The 16,166-nt window shown below is 41.8% G+C and overlaps 1 protein-coding gene across 2 annotated transcripts in view; it reads left to right on the top strand.

Annotated features, from left to right (window-relative positions):
- NPR3 (natriuretic peptide receptor 3) overlaps positions 1-13,376 on the top strand; it is a 75,862-nt gene extending 62,486 nt beyond the window's left edge. Inside the window, exons 5-8 of one of the 2 annotated variants that reach the window (XM_061129270.1) lie at positions 1,480-1,574; positions 3,353-3,488; positions 6,311-6,395; positions 7,401-13,376. In XM_061129270.1, coding sequence (XP_060985253.1) covers positions 1,480-1,574; positions 3,353-3,488; positions 6,311-6,395; positions 7,401-7,512 — 428 coding nt within the window. In that variant the 3' untranslated portion in view covers positions 7,513-13,376. Of the gene's footprint in view, positions 1-1,479; positions 1,575-3,352; positions 3,489-6,307; positions 6,396-7,400 lie in introns of both variants that reach the window. The other variant, XM_061129269.1, reaches the window with a different exon arrangement.
- The last annotated feature ends 2,790 nt before the right edge of the window (positions 13,377-16,166 follow it).

Below are 16,166 nucleotides of genomic sequence, written 5' to 3'. Positions count from 1 at the left end.
CTAATGATATATACATGTTTGCTCTCATTGATTAGCTGCTATAAGCCACCATCGCTAGCCCAAGCAAACCTAACGCTTCATGTGGCACTCCAGGCCCTCCACGCTCTGGCCTCCCTGCTCCAGGTTACACCTCACTGTTCCCTTCCATCCACATGGGCCACCTCCCCCCAAACCTCCCTGTCCCCTTGATTCCTTTCAGCTTTTGTGCCTTTGTAAATACTCACAAGGCTGCCTTTCTACCTAGAACACTCCCACACCCTGCTGGCTGCTTGTCCAAATCAGAGGCTTCACCAACATGTCTACTAAAGGCCTGCTCTTCTACTGGGTCCTCTACGAGTCTCCAGCTAGATGTTCCTGCCCGTCCCCTGAGTGGTGTGGATACCATCCTAGGTCCTCTCCCAGATTCCAGGCATAGCGATAGTAATAACAAAAGAAGAAAACAACCAACTTCTCTGAAATCCACAAGTACTTTACCTGTGTCAGCTCCCTTAATCTTTTCAGCAGCCTCTTGGCAGAGAGGTACTATCCTGCTTTCTTTACAGTTCTGGAGACTGGGGCTCAGAGGTCTAAATCCTTGCCCAAGGTCACAGAGCTAGGAAATGTGAAAGCTGGGATTCAGATGCAGGTGGTCGGATTCCCGTGCCAACAAGATAAATTCCTAGTCCAGGCTGCTTTTCTCTTGAGCAGACATTGTATCCGGTTCATCTTTGCCTCTGCTGCAGTATTGAATTCAGCCCCTAGTAATTGCTGGATAAACAGTGAATGATTTACTGTATCTATAGGAGATGATGAGTGTTAACTAAACTCATTTCACAATATTTATGTCAAATCTTTAGGCTGGACTCTTGAAACTTACACAGTGAGATATGTCGATTACATCTCAATTAAACTGGAAAACAAAGATACAGCCCCTCAAAGAATGAATGCATGAACACAAGTGGGATAAACTAGCTCTTCTTTGGTTCTTGGCTTCCATGACCTGTGAAGCAGGGCCTCTGCTCTCCTGTGCATTCGAGGAGCGCACACGGAAGCACATTCACTGAATCCTGGCCCTGAAACAGATTTTCCTTTATAATGTTTGTCCAGTGATAACATGAACCCATGACAAGTCTAGGAATGTGCTACAACTCCTCTTCTTACTCTTCACTAAAAAAAATTAATACAAAACTATGGGATAAGCATACTGCTTTCAGGATTAGCCTTAGCCTTTTTTTTTTTTCTTTAACATATTCCCCAAAAAAGGTCATTTGTTTCTTTTTCTTTTCATTTTTAAATGGAGAAATGTTAAGAATTTAGGAATGCAGACACAGATGAAATTACAATGTCTTTCCAAATGCCAACAAAAATGCTCCGAGTCTGATGAGATTCCCTGTGGCATGAGTTTGTTTAAAAAATCCTGTCAATTCATTTTCTTGTTTTTGTTGGCGGACAGAGGTATTTTAAATAACCAACTGGAGCTCCTTGCATCTCATCTTCTAGGTATTGCTGGGCAGGTGTCCATAGATGCCAACGGAGACCGGTATGGGGATTTCTCTGTGATTGCCATGACAGACACAGAAGCGGGCACCCAGGAGGTAAGCAGATGGGACCTCCACCCCAGTCTCCCCTGCTTGTTGAGATTCCAAGGAATGTATTTGTCCTGGTGTCCAAACAGCTGCCCCCAAAGCAGCCTCCAAATAAAAATGAGCTGAACACCAGGAGTTTCCAAGTGAGGGGACTTCCTTCTGGCTGAGCGTATCAGGGAAGGCTTCAGGAAGTGGTTCCTTGTTTATCCTAAGTGGGGACATCCTTCCTATCAAGTGGCCGAGAATCACACTTCAGTCCTAAGATGCAGAACAGCATCACTGGATGAGAGACTAAAAGTGAATTTGTATATTTCCTCCCTTAAAATTTGAAAAAAAAAATGTTTTTTTTTGGCAAGAGGTGGTTACAAACTGGACCATGCATTACTATTTAAAAGGATGATGGAGTTTCAGGATAGCATCACTAGAAAGAAAAGGACATAGAGATGAGTCTCTGACACTTACTGTGGTACAAGCTCTCTGCCTCAGCTTCCTTGGCCGTAACAAGGAGATCGTCACATCTCCCTTGCTGACCTCACATGTGGTCACGAACACCAGGTGAAATGGAACCTGGAGAAGTATTATATAAATTTTGTATGATAAATATATAAATAAAGAGGATGTGAATACACCGTGTTTGAGGTCAGATGATGCAGTTCCTTCTTTAATTCTCTGATGGCTCTCACCCAGGGTTGATGACTGCTGTCATACTTCATGTGACCTGGCATGAAGGACTTGGCTGTTCTTCTCTTTGTCCACACGGACCTGGCCTCTGTGGGAGGGACCAGGCCACCAGGATCTGTATTGGTTACCTTTGCTATAAGAGTTTTTACCCTCGATGGTCTGAGTCTCATGTATATTCCAGTCTCTCCTCTATAGAAGGTGGCTAGTAATAGTCTATAATAGAGAGGGTCATGGTGAGGACTCAGGCATGAATATGTGTAAAGTACTTGGTATGTGCTCAGTACATAACAGTGATTGTTGGAGTTTGGTGATTATCTAGAATTCTTTTCATTCCAACGTGAGAGCCTGTGGGGCCTCTTTCAGGAGAGAGAAGGCAGGGGGTGTCACCATCCCCCAGAAGCAGGGTGCCACTGTCGAGACAGTAGGGAGGTGAATCCTGTGAACCTGGGTGCGAAGGTAGCACCAGATCAGGGATCGGTAGCTAATGAAACAGTTGTTTAAACCAGAAGCTGAGGGTAACCCTTGAACTGAGCCATAAACAAATACTGATTTTTCAGGGGTCACAGGAACTGACTGAAAAGAGTCCAGCTTGGAAGGTGGGGTGCAAATAGGATGTATTCAACAGAGAGGAGAAGGTAACTCTCAAAGTCAAGATGGAGAAGAGCCTTCTAACCAGAGGAAGGTGAAGTGGAAGGTTCTTAAAGAGGCTGTCTGATGCTTGAATTCTGTGTCAAGCTCACTGAGCAGCATGAGGTCTGCTTAGCCCGGGAATAAGATGGGTTATGACCTCCCTCTTCCTGGAATGAACTGGGGCCTGACAGATGGCTGACCTGCAGGCGGGAGGGGCAGCACTCTCTCCCAGGAGCAAGGGGAAAGCCATACCTTCCGAGGTTACTGCTTTCTGTATAACCACCTTCCCCGCCATGGGGAGCCCGTGCTTCCTAAATTATGCTCACTTTACAAGCACTGTTGGCACCTTGATTTACAAAGATTTCAGAAACACACTATTGTAGTCAGCCTGGAGGGCCTGGGGTCCTACTCTGGGCCTCCTTTGCAAACAGAGAACTTCACCTTTCAGTTTGTGCATTTTTTTTTCTTTTATATAGGTTATTGGTGATTACTTTGGAAAAGAAGGTCGTTTTGAAATGCGGCCAAATGTCAAATATCCTTGGGGACCTTTAAAACTGAGAATAGATGAAACCAGAATGGTGGAACACACGAACAGCTCTCCTTGCAAAGCATGTAAGTTTAGAGACTTAATTCGCTCTGTGTTTCATCTGCAGTATCCGTAATAACACAGGGGTCATTTAGGAGCTCCTGTTCTGAAAGAGCAGATTGCTGTCTCTGATGTGGAAAAACCCACGGCGACAGCTCACAAACCAGCATCCACCTTCATCAGAGGCTTCTAGGTTCTTCTTCTCTTCTATCCTTTTCCAAGATGGTAGAAGGCATTTTCCTATTTTTATATCTCTTACTATAATCTCTTGGTATTTGAGGTTTTAAACTTTTAGGGAAAATTAAAATATCAAATACTAAATGTCACTCACTATTCATCTATTGTTTCAAAGTTTGTGTTTATTCTCTTACCCACCCAGAACCAAATAATGTTCCTTCAGTTCAGTTCAGTTCAGTCGCTCAGTCGTGTCCGACTCTTTGGGACCCCATGAATCACAGCACGCCAGACCTCCCTGTCCGTCACAAACTCCCAGAGTTTACTCAAACTCATGCCCATTGAGTCGGTGATGCCATCCAGCCATCTCATCCTCTGCTGTTCCCTTCTCCTCCTGCCCCCAATCCCTCCCAGCATCAGGGTCTTTTCCAACGAGTCAATTCCGCATGAGGTGGCCAAAGTACTGGAGTTTCAGCTTCAGCATCAGTCCTTCCAATGAATACCCAGGACTGATCTCCTTCAGGATGGACTGGTTGGATCTCCTTGCAGTCCAAGGGACTCTCAAGAGTCTTCTCCAACACCATAGTTCAAAAGCATCAATTTTTCGGTGCTCAGTTTTCTTCACAGTCCAACCCTCACATCCATACATGACCAATGTTCCTTAGACAGCTAAAAATTTACAAATTATCAAGTAAGTATAAAATATGTTATTTATGAGCAGCCTTGTCATAAATGTAGAGGCAAGTGGAGGTTCTTATAAGAAGCTTACAAACAGGAATGTGGTTGGAAATCATTGCTCTAGAAAGATCCTTTGATAATCAAAGTGGGAGAGAGAATTAAGTGAGTATCAACCTTTCAAGGAAGGGGTTCACTTTAATATCTGGTGGCTCGGACAGTAAAGAATCTGCCTGTGATGATGGAGACCTGGGTTTGATCTCTGGGTCGGGAAGTTCCCCTGGAGGAGGGCATGGTAACCCACTGCAGTATTCTTGCCTGTTGAATCCTCATGGACAGAGGAGCCTGGCAGACTACAGTCCATGGGGTCACAAAGAGTTGGACATGACTGAGCGACTTTCACTCACTCACTCATTCAGTCATTCACTCATTCTCACTTACTCACGCACTCACTCATTCACTCATGTGTGCTCCTTATGTTTTGGGAACGTCTTCAAACTGCGATGTATCTGTGTATATGCAATGAGTGGGAAGGCATAAATATATTAAGAACACAGTCTCTGGAGTTATTGGGCCTGGATTTGAAATCCCATCGTGTTCACTCACTGTGACCTCAGGATCATTTCTTCATTTCTTTAAACCTCAGTTTTCTCATAAGTAAAATGAAAGAAATATACCCAACTCTCAGGAATGCTTTGAGGATTAAATACAAGAATGTGTTAAAGACTGTGTCCTAAACTCCTTCTACACAAGCTAGCTATTTATCATTTTTATGTAATATCTGGGACACTACAGAACTTGATTGTTTCAAATTGTTACATTTTCACAAAGCTATATAAGACATTTTGACATGAAACTCTGGTTTTAGTGAGAGAACATCTAAAAACAGAACATTAACCCAATAGATTTTTCACCAAATCTCCCAGCACTCGGAAGTGTCACCATCCATCTGTGAAAATGAGAAGAGCCGGCTCAGTCCCATGGTCCAGGTGGTTGTCCTCTCTGGCTGGAAACTCAAAAGTATGTGCGTAGATCTGAAAACTTCAGTTTCCAGTTGTCCTCACATCCTTCTTGAACCTGCTTTGTTCCCATTGTGCTCACTGTTTTTGTAACAATTTGTTCATCTAGTATTTTCTTAAGTGCTTTTAAGTTTTGCACTTGGTAAAAAAAGAAACCCATACAAAATCACCACCACCACCACCACGACCACTGCCATCACCACCATCTCCACCATCGCTACCACCATCACTACCACCACCACCGCGACCAAGACCACCACCACCACCATGACCACCATTGCTTCCATGACCACCATTGCTACCATGACCGTGATCACCACCACGACCACCACCACCATGACCACCATTGCTACCATGACCACCATTGCTACCATGACCATGATCACCACCATGACCACCACCACCATGACCACCATTGCCACCACCACCACCACCACCATGACCACAACTATCACCACTGCCACCACCATGACCACCACCAACACCATGACCATGACCACCACCACCATGCCATCACTGTCACCACCACCATGACCAAGACCACCACCACCACCATGACCACCATTGCTACCATGACCATGACCACCACCACGACCACCACCACCATGACCACCATTGCCACCACCACCACCACCACCACCATGACCACCACCACCATGACCACCACCAACACCATGACCATGACCACCACCACCATGCCATCACTGTCACCACCACCATTGCCACCACCATTGCCACCACCACCACCACCATAACCACCACCACTGTGACCATGACCACCACTACCACCACAACAATGAACAGGATTGCCTGGAAAAAATTTCTTAAAAAAAAGGAAAATTGGAAAATTTGCTCCAAGTGGTAAACCACGAAATATTTTCTAATGAATGAAAATTTTCAACAAATGAAAAGTCAGAGTGAGGCATTTCTAGCTATTTTTCAAAATGAACTCAGATTATCTATGTTTCTTTTTCAAGCAGGTGGCCTAGAAGAATCAGCAGTGACAGGAATCGTTGTGGGGGCCTTACTAGGAGCTGGTTTGCTAATGGCCTTCTACTTCTTCAGGTTAGGACTACTTTATAAAGTTTTAAAATTTACTCTCCTTAATTGTCTTTGTCGTTTGCCTTTGCACGATCCTCCTTGTGACTTGTCCATATCTTGCTCTTACCCAAAAAGCAAGGGAGTAAAAAGAGCTAAACCTTCCGTTGGTGTGACTCTGGTTTGGTGGTCAGGGGGTTAGCATACCAGGCAGTGGGTCAGGGTTTCTACTGTATCCCACTGTGGGCCACAGAGCTATTGCAGTCTTTTGCTCACAAATATTCTGACCTGAATTCCTCCCACCCACCACATGCATAAGTGGAGACAGAATCTGGACAAAGGGGAAATCAACTTCCCCAGTCTCAGGCTTCCTCCAATTCAGAAATAGGTGGTGAGTTCACCTTTTGGAGAGAGGGAAGTGACTCTGAGCAGTCCACACTCTCAGGAGGTCTGTGCTCAGTCTTTGAGAGCCCATATGCTTCGTGACCACTGTGGTTAAGCCCTGAGTCTTATAAACTTGTAATATTTATGTGTGTTCAAGATACTGATAGTTTCACCTCTTGAGGGCTGTCCATTCCTTTGTTATCTTTGGGGGTCGAGTTTGCTGCTTATTAAGTCATTGAGCCATGATTTTTTCATTTCTGCATGGCAATGTAACTCTGGGTATGTATGACTCTTTGTGGGAACAATTGCATTCCTGTATACTTCATCTGATCTTTATCTAGGGCATATCTTGGGAGCTGGGGGGAGTAATGTGGCAGAACAGACAGGACTTAACCTGCGAGGCACCCAGGGAAGAACGGAAAGGCTTGTTCTGTGGTATTGGGGAAGCAGGCCAATTTTCCTCCTTGAATAAGGGCAGTACGCCTTGGGGCATCCCACTTTAATCTCTGACCAGGGCTTCATATTCTGTCACTTCTCATTTATCAACCCAAACCCAGACGTCCCTTGAGGGCATTCTTTGTAAGAGAAACCATAGTATTTTGTAGCCAAATGAGGTTTTATTACTACATTCACTTTCCCTCTACCCAGGAAGAAATACAGAATAACCATTGAGAGGCGAAACCAGCAAGAAGAAAGCAACGTTGGAAAACATCGGGAGTTACGGGAAGATTCCATCAGATCCCACTTTTCGGTGGCTTAAAAGGAAGCCTGTTCTTTTGGCTTGAGATTCTTTAAGGAGATAGATGGGATGAAAGACATCAATGGAACAGAAGGGGCGCTCTTGAAAAACTCATTCTTTTAAGCAGTTAGTCATTTTGTTATAAAATTTCTTTAGAAGCTCAGGAACTATTATTAATCACCATATGCCTGCTGGCCTCTCATCTCATGACAAACAAATACAAGAATATAGCATCACTGCTAAATGTTGATACTGTTTCAAGGGCATATGATTAGATTTATGTTCTGAAAGTCTGAGGTCTCCATATCTTGATGGCATTTGGGGGCATTTACACAAGGTTATAAAATGTGTTTTACTTAAGTGAGATGTTTTATAGCTAGAATAAAATCATTTTTACATGTAGGATATTATTGAAAAGAATTTAACCCCAAGAAGAAGAAAATGTAATGAAAAACCTCAAGGTTGGAAATGCATCATTCCTCTCTCTAGGGCTAGTGGAGGGATTGGAGGTCAAGGACTGCTCTATCTGATGTATGCATTCAGGTCCTGACTTTATCTTGAAAAATAATTTCCCCCACCTCTTTCAGTGTCTTGTAAGAGCTACTCTGAAAAGTTGTAACTATGAATGAGATAAGGGGATTCATGCAGAAAAAGCAAATCTAAAATATTTCATTTTTTTAAAATATAAAAAAGCCCTATTTCATACTAACATTTTATTTTTCAAGTATTTTAGTCTTATATTTTGCTATTAGAAAATGTCTATTTTTTCATTTTGAAGATTAAATTTCACTTATATTTTAAAAACATGGGTAATGTGTACAGCAAACCAATAATGATGAAAGATGCCTCTCTTTTTTTCTCCCTGTTTCCCTCTTCCCTGTGGCCATAGCCCAATACGAATTGCTGCTTTAACTACAGAGATCTAGAAATGTATTCAGATTGTAGACTCTACAGGAAAACATCAATTTACTTGTTTTAAATGCAAGCTATTTTAGGGATAGTCTCCTTCCAGTTCTGGCCAAATGACGAGTATCAGGATCAAGGATGAAATTTATTAGAATTAAGTCAGGTTTTATAAAGGGAGGCAACCTTTTTTTTTCTCAAGAAGAACTTTATAGAGAGTTAGAATTTGGCAGTAAACATAGAAATGATAATTTAATAAATGACATTTTACCAAAATTGACAATTATGATTTTGGTTAAAAGAGGGAATCTAAACAGCTACTATGTTCCCTTTTAGTAAACTCCACAGAACTTTGCAGTCATCCACTAATAACTTGTGTAACAGGGGTTGGGTGTGGATATCAGGAATTGGGCAAGGTTGAATAATTATTTACCAAATCTCAACTTTGCACCTAGTACTCTGTGTATAGGTTTAAGCTTAGGTTGCCACTTTTATGTATAATTTGTGGAGAAAACAGACAGTGAGGGAAGAATGGGAAGTTGCCAGATCAGTGTACTATCTTATAATGATGTCATGAAGGTCTTTCCTCAGTAATGTTTTGAGCATCTGGAAAATAGTGTTAAAGATTATCTTAATGTTACCATCTAACAGGAGGAAAATAGGACAGTTTAAGAAAATAAGGGGATATAGAAACTGGAGCCATTCCTAGGTAGTGATGGAAGTTGTGGTTTACTCTGGTAATGGAGGTGGAGGTGGGGCATGTGAGAGCTGCGTGTCCTGGAAGTTGGCCTGAGCTTGCTTCCCTCGGGGCGTCTGTCTCTTCTACTTCAGCTAGTCACAGTGAATGGATTATTTCCGTATAAGGCACATTTCCCCTATATTGTTTAAAAATGGAATTCATGCAGCTGGAGAACATGATAAAAGGATGTACTCTGATCAACTGAAAGAGCTATGTTGTAGCTCTCCATGCTGAGTGCAGTGGAAAAAAGTGCTGAAATCAAAACAGGAGGGAAAAAGAAGGCAAGAGAGGCCAGCTCCAGAAATTCTAACATAGGAAGAGAGCTTGGGAAGTGAAATCCAGGAAAGCAAAGTGTGTAACATCTCAGGACTGCTCAGCATGAGAACAGAATGGAAGGGTTGCATCTGTCTTATTTTTGTGAATTGAGAGTTTATTTCTCTCTATTTTTATTTTTCAGTGGTATTTTCCATATATTTTAGAAGTACTCATTTTCTATTATCTTGTGTTTGTAAAAAAACATTTAAATTTAAGCCTATGTACTTATTACAGGGAAGAAAATGCTCTACCTGGTTGCAGTCTTTGGGTGGAAACATTTCTAACCTTTCTAGAATTTTTATAGGGGGTGATTAACTATAATTTTTTTTTATTTTTTAAATTATGAAAGCATGATAACACATTTATAGGTGACTTGGAAAATACAGAACAAAGTTACATGTAGTTCCACTATATATTACAATTATTCTTTAAGTAGATAAATTAAAATTTTCAGTTGGAGTTTCAATATAAAATTCTCAAAAATTAATAGAATGAATATACAGAGAAGTAGGCGGATATAGTAGACCTGAAAAGCACTGTGAACCAATTCTACATAATTAGGATTTATATAATTTTCACACAACAGTAGGATGCAAATTCTGTTCAAGTTCCCATAGACTATATACTAGGAGACATTGGAACACAGCCAGGGACATGAGACCAGGTGCAAAAATTTGATGGTCTAGAGATATTGAAATCATGCAGAATATGTTCTCTCTTACTGTGGAATTATATTAGAGATCAATATCAAAATATATTTGAATATAACAACTCTAGTATTTTTAAAGCAGATATCTTTTATTTCTATTTCAGATAGAAGAATAGTAGTAAACTTAATATTATGATTCCCACATAACATCTTAAAAGTTTTAAAGGATAATTTAGTCTTTTAAAAATGGTAGAGCCAATCATGAGATTTATGATATGTGGATGCCATTCTCTTCCAATCTTAAAGCAGTTCTACAGTTCTTGAGGTTGATTGCTTATTTACACATCTGTCATCTATCCTTTCTTCCGTGAAATTGTCATATAAGTTATAAAACCCTATTAAGTTTTGAAGAGTTGGAAAACCTTTGCTAAAGGTGTAGGTGTTTGCTCAAGGTTACCCTGATTTAAGACTTCTGGAGATTTATAACTCAGGATTTAATTTTCTAACTGCTAACATCTTTGACAACTAGTCATTCATACTTTGCCAGTAGCCACATATCAGATAGTAAGATAAACAAGACTTTAGTTGTTGAATCATTTTATAAATTATTACCCTGAAATCCAGGGTGTTCAGATTCCAAAAGGGGATACTTTATTAGTATTTTCTCATCTGGTCTAACATAAGTTGACTTAGATACAGGTAAAAATGAATATATACTTTTAGTGTATTGACTCGTGGTATTGGAAATAAATCTAGGTTTTTATGGTCATCATCATCATTTTAGAATTTTTTCTTTGCTGGACTCAGAAGTAAAAGCTTCCTCTAAATGATCACTTCTATTCAGGAAGAACTTCCTGTATAGAGTGTGTATCTGCCCCCACAGGTTCCCTGAGGAAATCCATGTAAACACTCATTTCTCAGAAGAACCATCAGCTTGTCCTTTCCTGAACTACAGACATAGTTCTGCAGGCTTTAAAATGGCTCTTGACTCTTCAGGGAGGGGAGAAACATATGGAAAGTTGATGCCTTCTTTTCTCCTCTTCCTTAAATTCAAAGACTTGGAATGTTAGTCACTTCTCCCTACTCACAGGATCCTGGGATCACTCACTAATTCAAAGCTCCTGTGCCTTTTGCACCCATAACTGACCACTTCCCTTTTGGTTGCTGCTGATTTTGGGAATGTGATATTTGTCCTTGACCATGGAATTAAGGCCATTGTATAGACCTTAAACAGATAGAGACAGGAATTCAGAGTAGGTCCAGTGGCCTTACCACCTTCTTGTGAGTGAGCATGAAGTGTCTTTTTGTGAAAGTCTCTTTGGGAGACCAAATAGAATATTATGCCACTGGTATTCGGGGAGTGCCTGTAAACGAAAGGAATACATACCTATACTTTTTGGGACACAAAGCATTCAGATCCTGAGTGGATGCAGTCATAAAACCAAACACCAACTAAAATCAAGTCCCTTCCATGGGTTTTGTTTAGTTATGCCCTGTGGTTCAGTGCTTCATGAGAAAGCTGAAGGTAGGCTGAATTTCCTCCTTAGTGAAAAAACAGGAAACTAATAACATGGAATATGTTTTGGGAGCAGTGTGAAAACACAGAGTAAGATGGTGCTGTTCAGAGGAACCTATTTCTTTTTCAGTGCATCTTTAGAACCACCTATAATTCAAAATTACCTATAGATCCACCTTTAAAACCACCTATATTTCAGCTCCTCTCCCACGAGAAGAGTCAGGATCAAGCTCTTCCAAAAGAAATGGAAGAGGGTAGTGTTGCCAGCTGCCCCCATATTTTCCACCTCTCTCCCCTCCCCCATCCACTGTCCATCATGGCTCCAAAGATGCAGCAGCTTCATGCCATGCAGGTAGCAGCCTGTGAGTAGGACCTCCATACTTCCTCAAAAGGCAGAAAGAAGACATGTATGTGCTGGCTCTAAGAATGTGGCTGACTTTTGATCAGAACCCTTACGTAACTTGACCACGTGCTCCTGGGGCAGTTCAAGCCTCTGAGGTGCATATACTCCAACAAAACTGGCTTCAGTTTTCAGTGTGGAGCTCTCGCAAATGTCTCTTGCAGGCATGCCCCGCTAGCTAGACTCTAGGATTAAAATGACTTTCAAGAGGTGCCGGATTGGAGTTTGTTCAGATTTCTCATTAACCACTAATGTTCATTCATACCAAAGGCAAAGCAATTTTAAACCAGCTGATGCTGTTAATGTTCATATTTTAAGCTACTTCAAACACAGTAAAAGGGTTTCAATGGGAGCCAAGGCTCAGAAGTAAAAATCCATATGTTATAATAGCTCTTTGATGTACTAGGCGGTGATTCCCAGGGGACATATTTGAACAAGCAGAATTAAGAGTTAGCAAAAAGTGCTGCATTGCTTTGAGTCACATGTTTAAAGACCTACATTTCTATGTGCAAGGAATAAAGGGCCCATTCACCAGCGTAAGTCACAACATAGGCTACCAAAGTGTTTTTTATTTGCTGGGAGAACAAAGCTGTCGTAGCACATAATACCAGGGCAGCGAAGGTTAAGAAACAGGCACATTTGGATTTTGAGACAGGATGTCCTATTTATTATTCAATGTCAAGATCTTAAAGTATGTAGTGTGGTGTGTCTTACAAGATAGCAATGAGGTACCCTTACTGCCCTGGAGATGCTGTGAGTTTGCAGATCTTTCTGCTGGATCCTGGGAATCTGAGCATTGTTCCCTGTGCATGGTGAAAAATTGAATCCAAGAGGACACAGAACAGTCATTGTGGGCAGTTACTTCTGCAGCCCTTGTCTTCCGGGCCATATTATTCATCAGTAATTTACATATTGGACTACCGAATATTATACACTTACCATGAGTCTGGTAGAAAAATGAAAGTAAAAAGCTGACAACTACATACAGTTTATTATTCTAATGTAAGTAGAACTATCTGCATATAATGTGATTTAATTTATTGTTGTTTTGTGTAGAAAATGAAAATTAATGACTGTGGATATAACCCCTGTTTTGTATAATATATTTTCTTTCTGGTGCAAATTGGTCATTGAAGATATCTTCATTTGGTGTTTGGATATAAATGTGTATGTGTTCTTGTAAGTGTTTCTGTTAAGCAAGAATGCTACATGCTCACAGGATAACAATGTGTTCTCATTAAAAAATACATCCCACCGAAACCTCTTCCTGTTTATAATTCAACCAACATACACTGCAAATATTCATATTCTCTGAGGACTTTCTGTTCTCCTAGGACCAGTTTAGAGAAAGTGGAAGTGTTAGTCGTTCAGTCGTGTCCAACTCTTTGTGACCCTGTGGACTGTAACCTGCCAGATTTCTCTGTCCATGGGATTCTCCAGGCAAGAATACTGTAGTGGGTTGCCATGCCCTCCTCCAGGGCGTCTTCCCAACCCAGGGATCGAACCCTGGTCCCCTGCATTGCACGTGGATTGTTTACCATCTGATTCACCAGTGAAGCCACTGTTTAAGTACAAGAATATCCAGCAGATGTGATGAATTGGGCTCTCTGAGGGATACCCATGAAAAAACTCAAGAATTTCTTCCCAGAAAAGGGAAATTTGCAGAAATAAGAAGAGAATGTAATATTAAAATGAGGAATAAACCCTGAATTGTCAGGTAAGAGAAGAAATCTTTGTGAATGATATTTGAAGTCTCTGTAGCTTGAGAACACCACATAGCTATATGTTGGCCCCATTGACTCATTATTATGTCCCTTGCCCACTTTGACGGGGTCCAAGGTTAGTTCTGTCACTCTGAAGTGCTTCTCAGGCTCTAGTGTACTGAACAAGTCAACAGCCTCAAGCATCTGCAGGCACCTCTGGTTTGTAAAAAGTTGCTTCACTCCTGGGAGGTTAGTCATGATTTATGTTAAGCCTAAGAAATACATAGTCATTCTAGGGCTGGATCAATGTGCCCCAGGTCCTGCTTCTGCTGCTGCTGCCACTGCCAGTGAGGTCCCCTGGCAATGCCATCAATGTCACTCACACTGGGTACCAGAGTTTGAGAAGATTCTGCAGCAGGTGGGGGCATGGGAATGGGAAGCCAGGATGTGGGTGGGCATCGCAGGAATGAAGGGTGAGGCAAGGAAACCTCCAAGAAACATAGGTTGTCTCAGTCCATTCAGGCTGCTGCAACAAAATTCTGGGCATACACACTGAGGAAACCAGAACTGAAAGAGACACGTGCACCCCAATGTTCATCGCAGCACTGTTTATAATAGCCAGGACATGGAAGCAACCTAGATGCCCATCAGCAGATGAATGGATAAGGAAGCTGTGGTACATATACACCATGGAATATTACTCAGCCATTAAAAAGAATTCATTTGAACCAGTCCTAATGAGATGGATGAAGCTGGAGCCCCTTATACAGAGTGAAGTAAGCCAGAAAGATAAAGAACATTACAGCATACTGACACATGTATATGGAATTTAGAAAGGTGATAACGATAACCCTATATGCAGAACAGAAAAAGAGACACAGAAATACAGAACAGACTTTTGAACTTTGTGGGAGAATGTGAGGGTGGGATATTTCAAAAGAACAGCATGTATCCTATCTATGGTGAAACAGATCACCAGCCCAGGTGGGATGCACGAGACAAGTGCTCCGGCCTGGTGCACTGGGAAGACCCAGAGGAATCGGGTGGAGAGGGAGGTGGGAGGGGGGATCGGGATTGGGAATACATGTAAATCCATGGCTGATTCATATCAATGTATGACAAAACCCACTGGAAAAAAAAAAAAAATTAAAAAAAAAAAAAAATGTAAACCTGAAAAAAAAAAAAAATAAAAAAAAATTCTGTGACCTGGGGCTTACACGACAGAAATGTATTTCTCATAGTTCTGGCAGGTTTGGTTCCTGGTAAGGGCTTTCCTCCTGGTTTATAGATGGCTTCCTTCTTCTTGTGTCCTCACATGGCCTCTTGTGTGTGTGTGTGTGTGTGTGTGTGCACACGTATGCATGTGTAGAGAAAGAGAGAAAGGGAGGGAGGGAAGAAGAGAATGGGATAGAGGGAGGCTCTTTGGTGTTTCTCCCCATGAGGACACTATTCCTATGATGGGGCCCCATCTTTATGAACTCATTTAACGTTAATTACTCCTTTGGAGGCTCCATCTCCAAATATAGTCATACTGGGAGTTGGGACTTCAACATATGAATTTTGAGGAGGACACACACATTCAGTCCATAACAGTGTATTTCCAATACTTTCCTACATCACTTTGGAGACCATGGCTTTCCTGAATCTTTCCATTCTCCATCCTGATCATTTTGAATTTCTTCATGAACACCCAACATCCCACAATAGGCCAAAGATGCCTCATGACTGTGGCTATTGGCGGGGGGTTATGGAAGAAGCCTTGGGAGTTCTGCATATCATTGATTTAGGGCTTTATCTTAACCCTAAATCTTGGGCTTCTGAGGTTGATTTAAATAGCAGCTGCTATTGGGAGAGGTACCAATGGCTGTGTGTCTTTAAAAGAATAGCAGCTTAATAAACCGTCTCATCACCAAACAAGAACCAAGAAAAACAATTCCTTTTGGAGGCTTTATGCACCCCTGGCTGTTAAAGCTCCTGAAGCCATGTCGTTTGCACTTCATAGATGAGGGCACGTGGAGCTGGACTCCTGGGGTTTATATCTGGGTTCTGACCCTTGTGGCCATGTCATCTGCGTAACAATGGTTCTGAGCTCATCGGGCTGCTGTGAGGACTTCAAACCTAAGCATGTGGTGAAGCTGTCAACAGAACTATCACCACACTCTCCTGCTTCTTTGGATAAGAAGGCAAAACCCTCAGCTGGCCATTTTTGAGGCTTTTCCAGACAATTTGGCTTGATGATATCTAGTCCTGCCCTCTTAGAGGATGAAATCAGAGACTGTGAAGAGAAAGAGGTCCCTTTTCTGTACACTGTCCCCCTGACAAAGGGTCCAGACAAGGCCTAGAGGGACAGTTACAGCCTCATGGCCTGCAAAGCTCTCACAGGGCGGGAGCAGTCACATTCAAGTCTGGTTTCTCCTCAGTTGGACCAGTTGGACATGTGGACAGTTGGA

The sequence above is a fragment of the Dama dama genome, chromosome 25 (assembly GCF_033118175.1).
Source record: "Dama dama isolate Ldn47 chromosome 25, ASM3311817v1, whole genome shotgun sequence".
NCBI lineage: Eukaryota > Metazoa > Chordata > Mammalia > Artiodactyla > Cervidae > Dama > Dama dama.
This window is presented reverse-complemented; position numbering and strand designations above follow the sequence as displayed.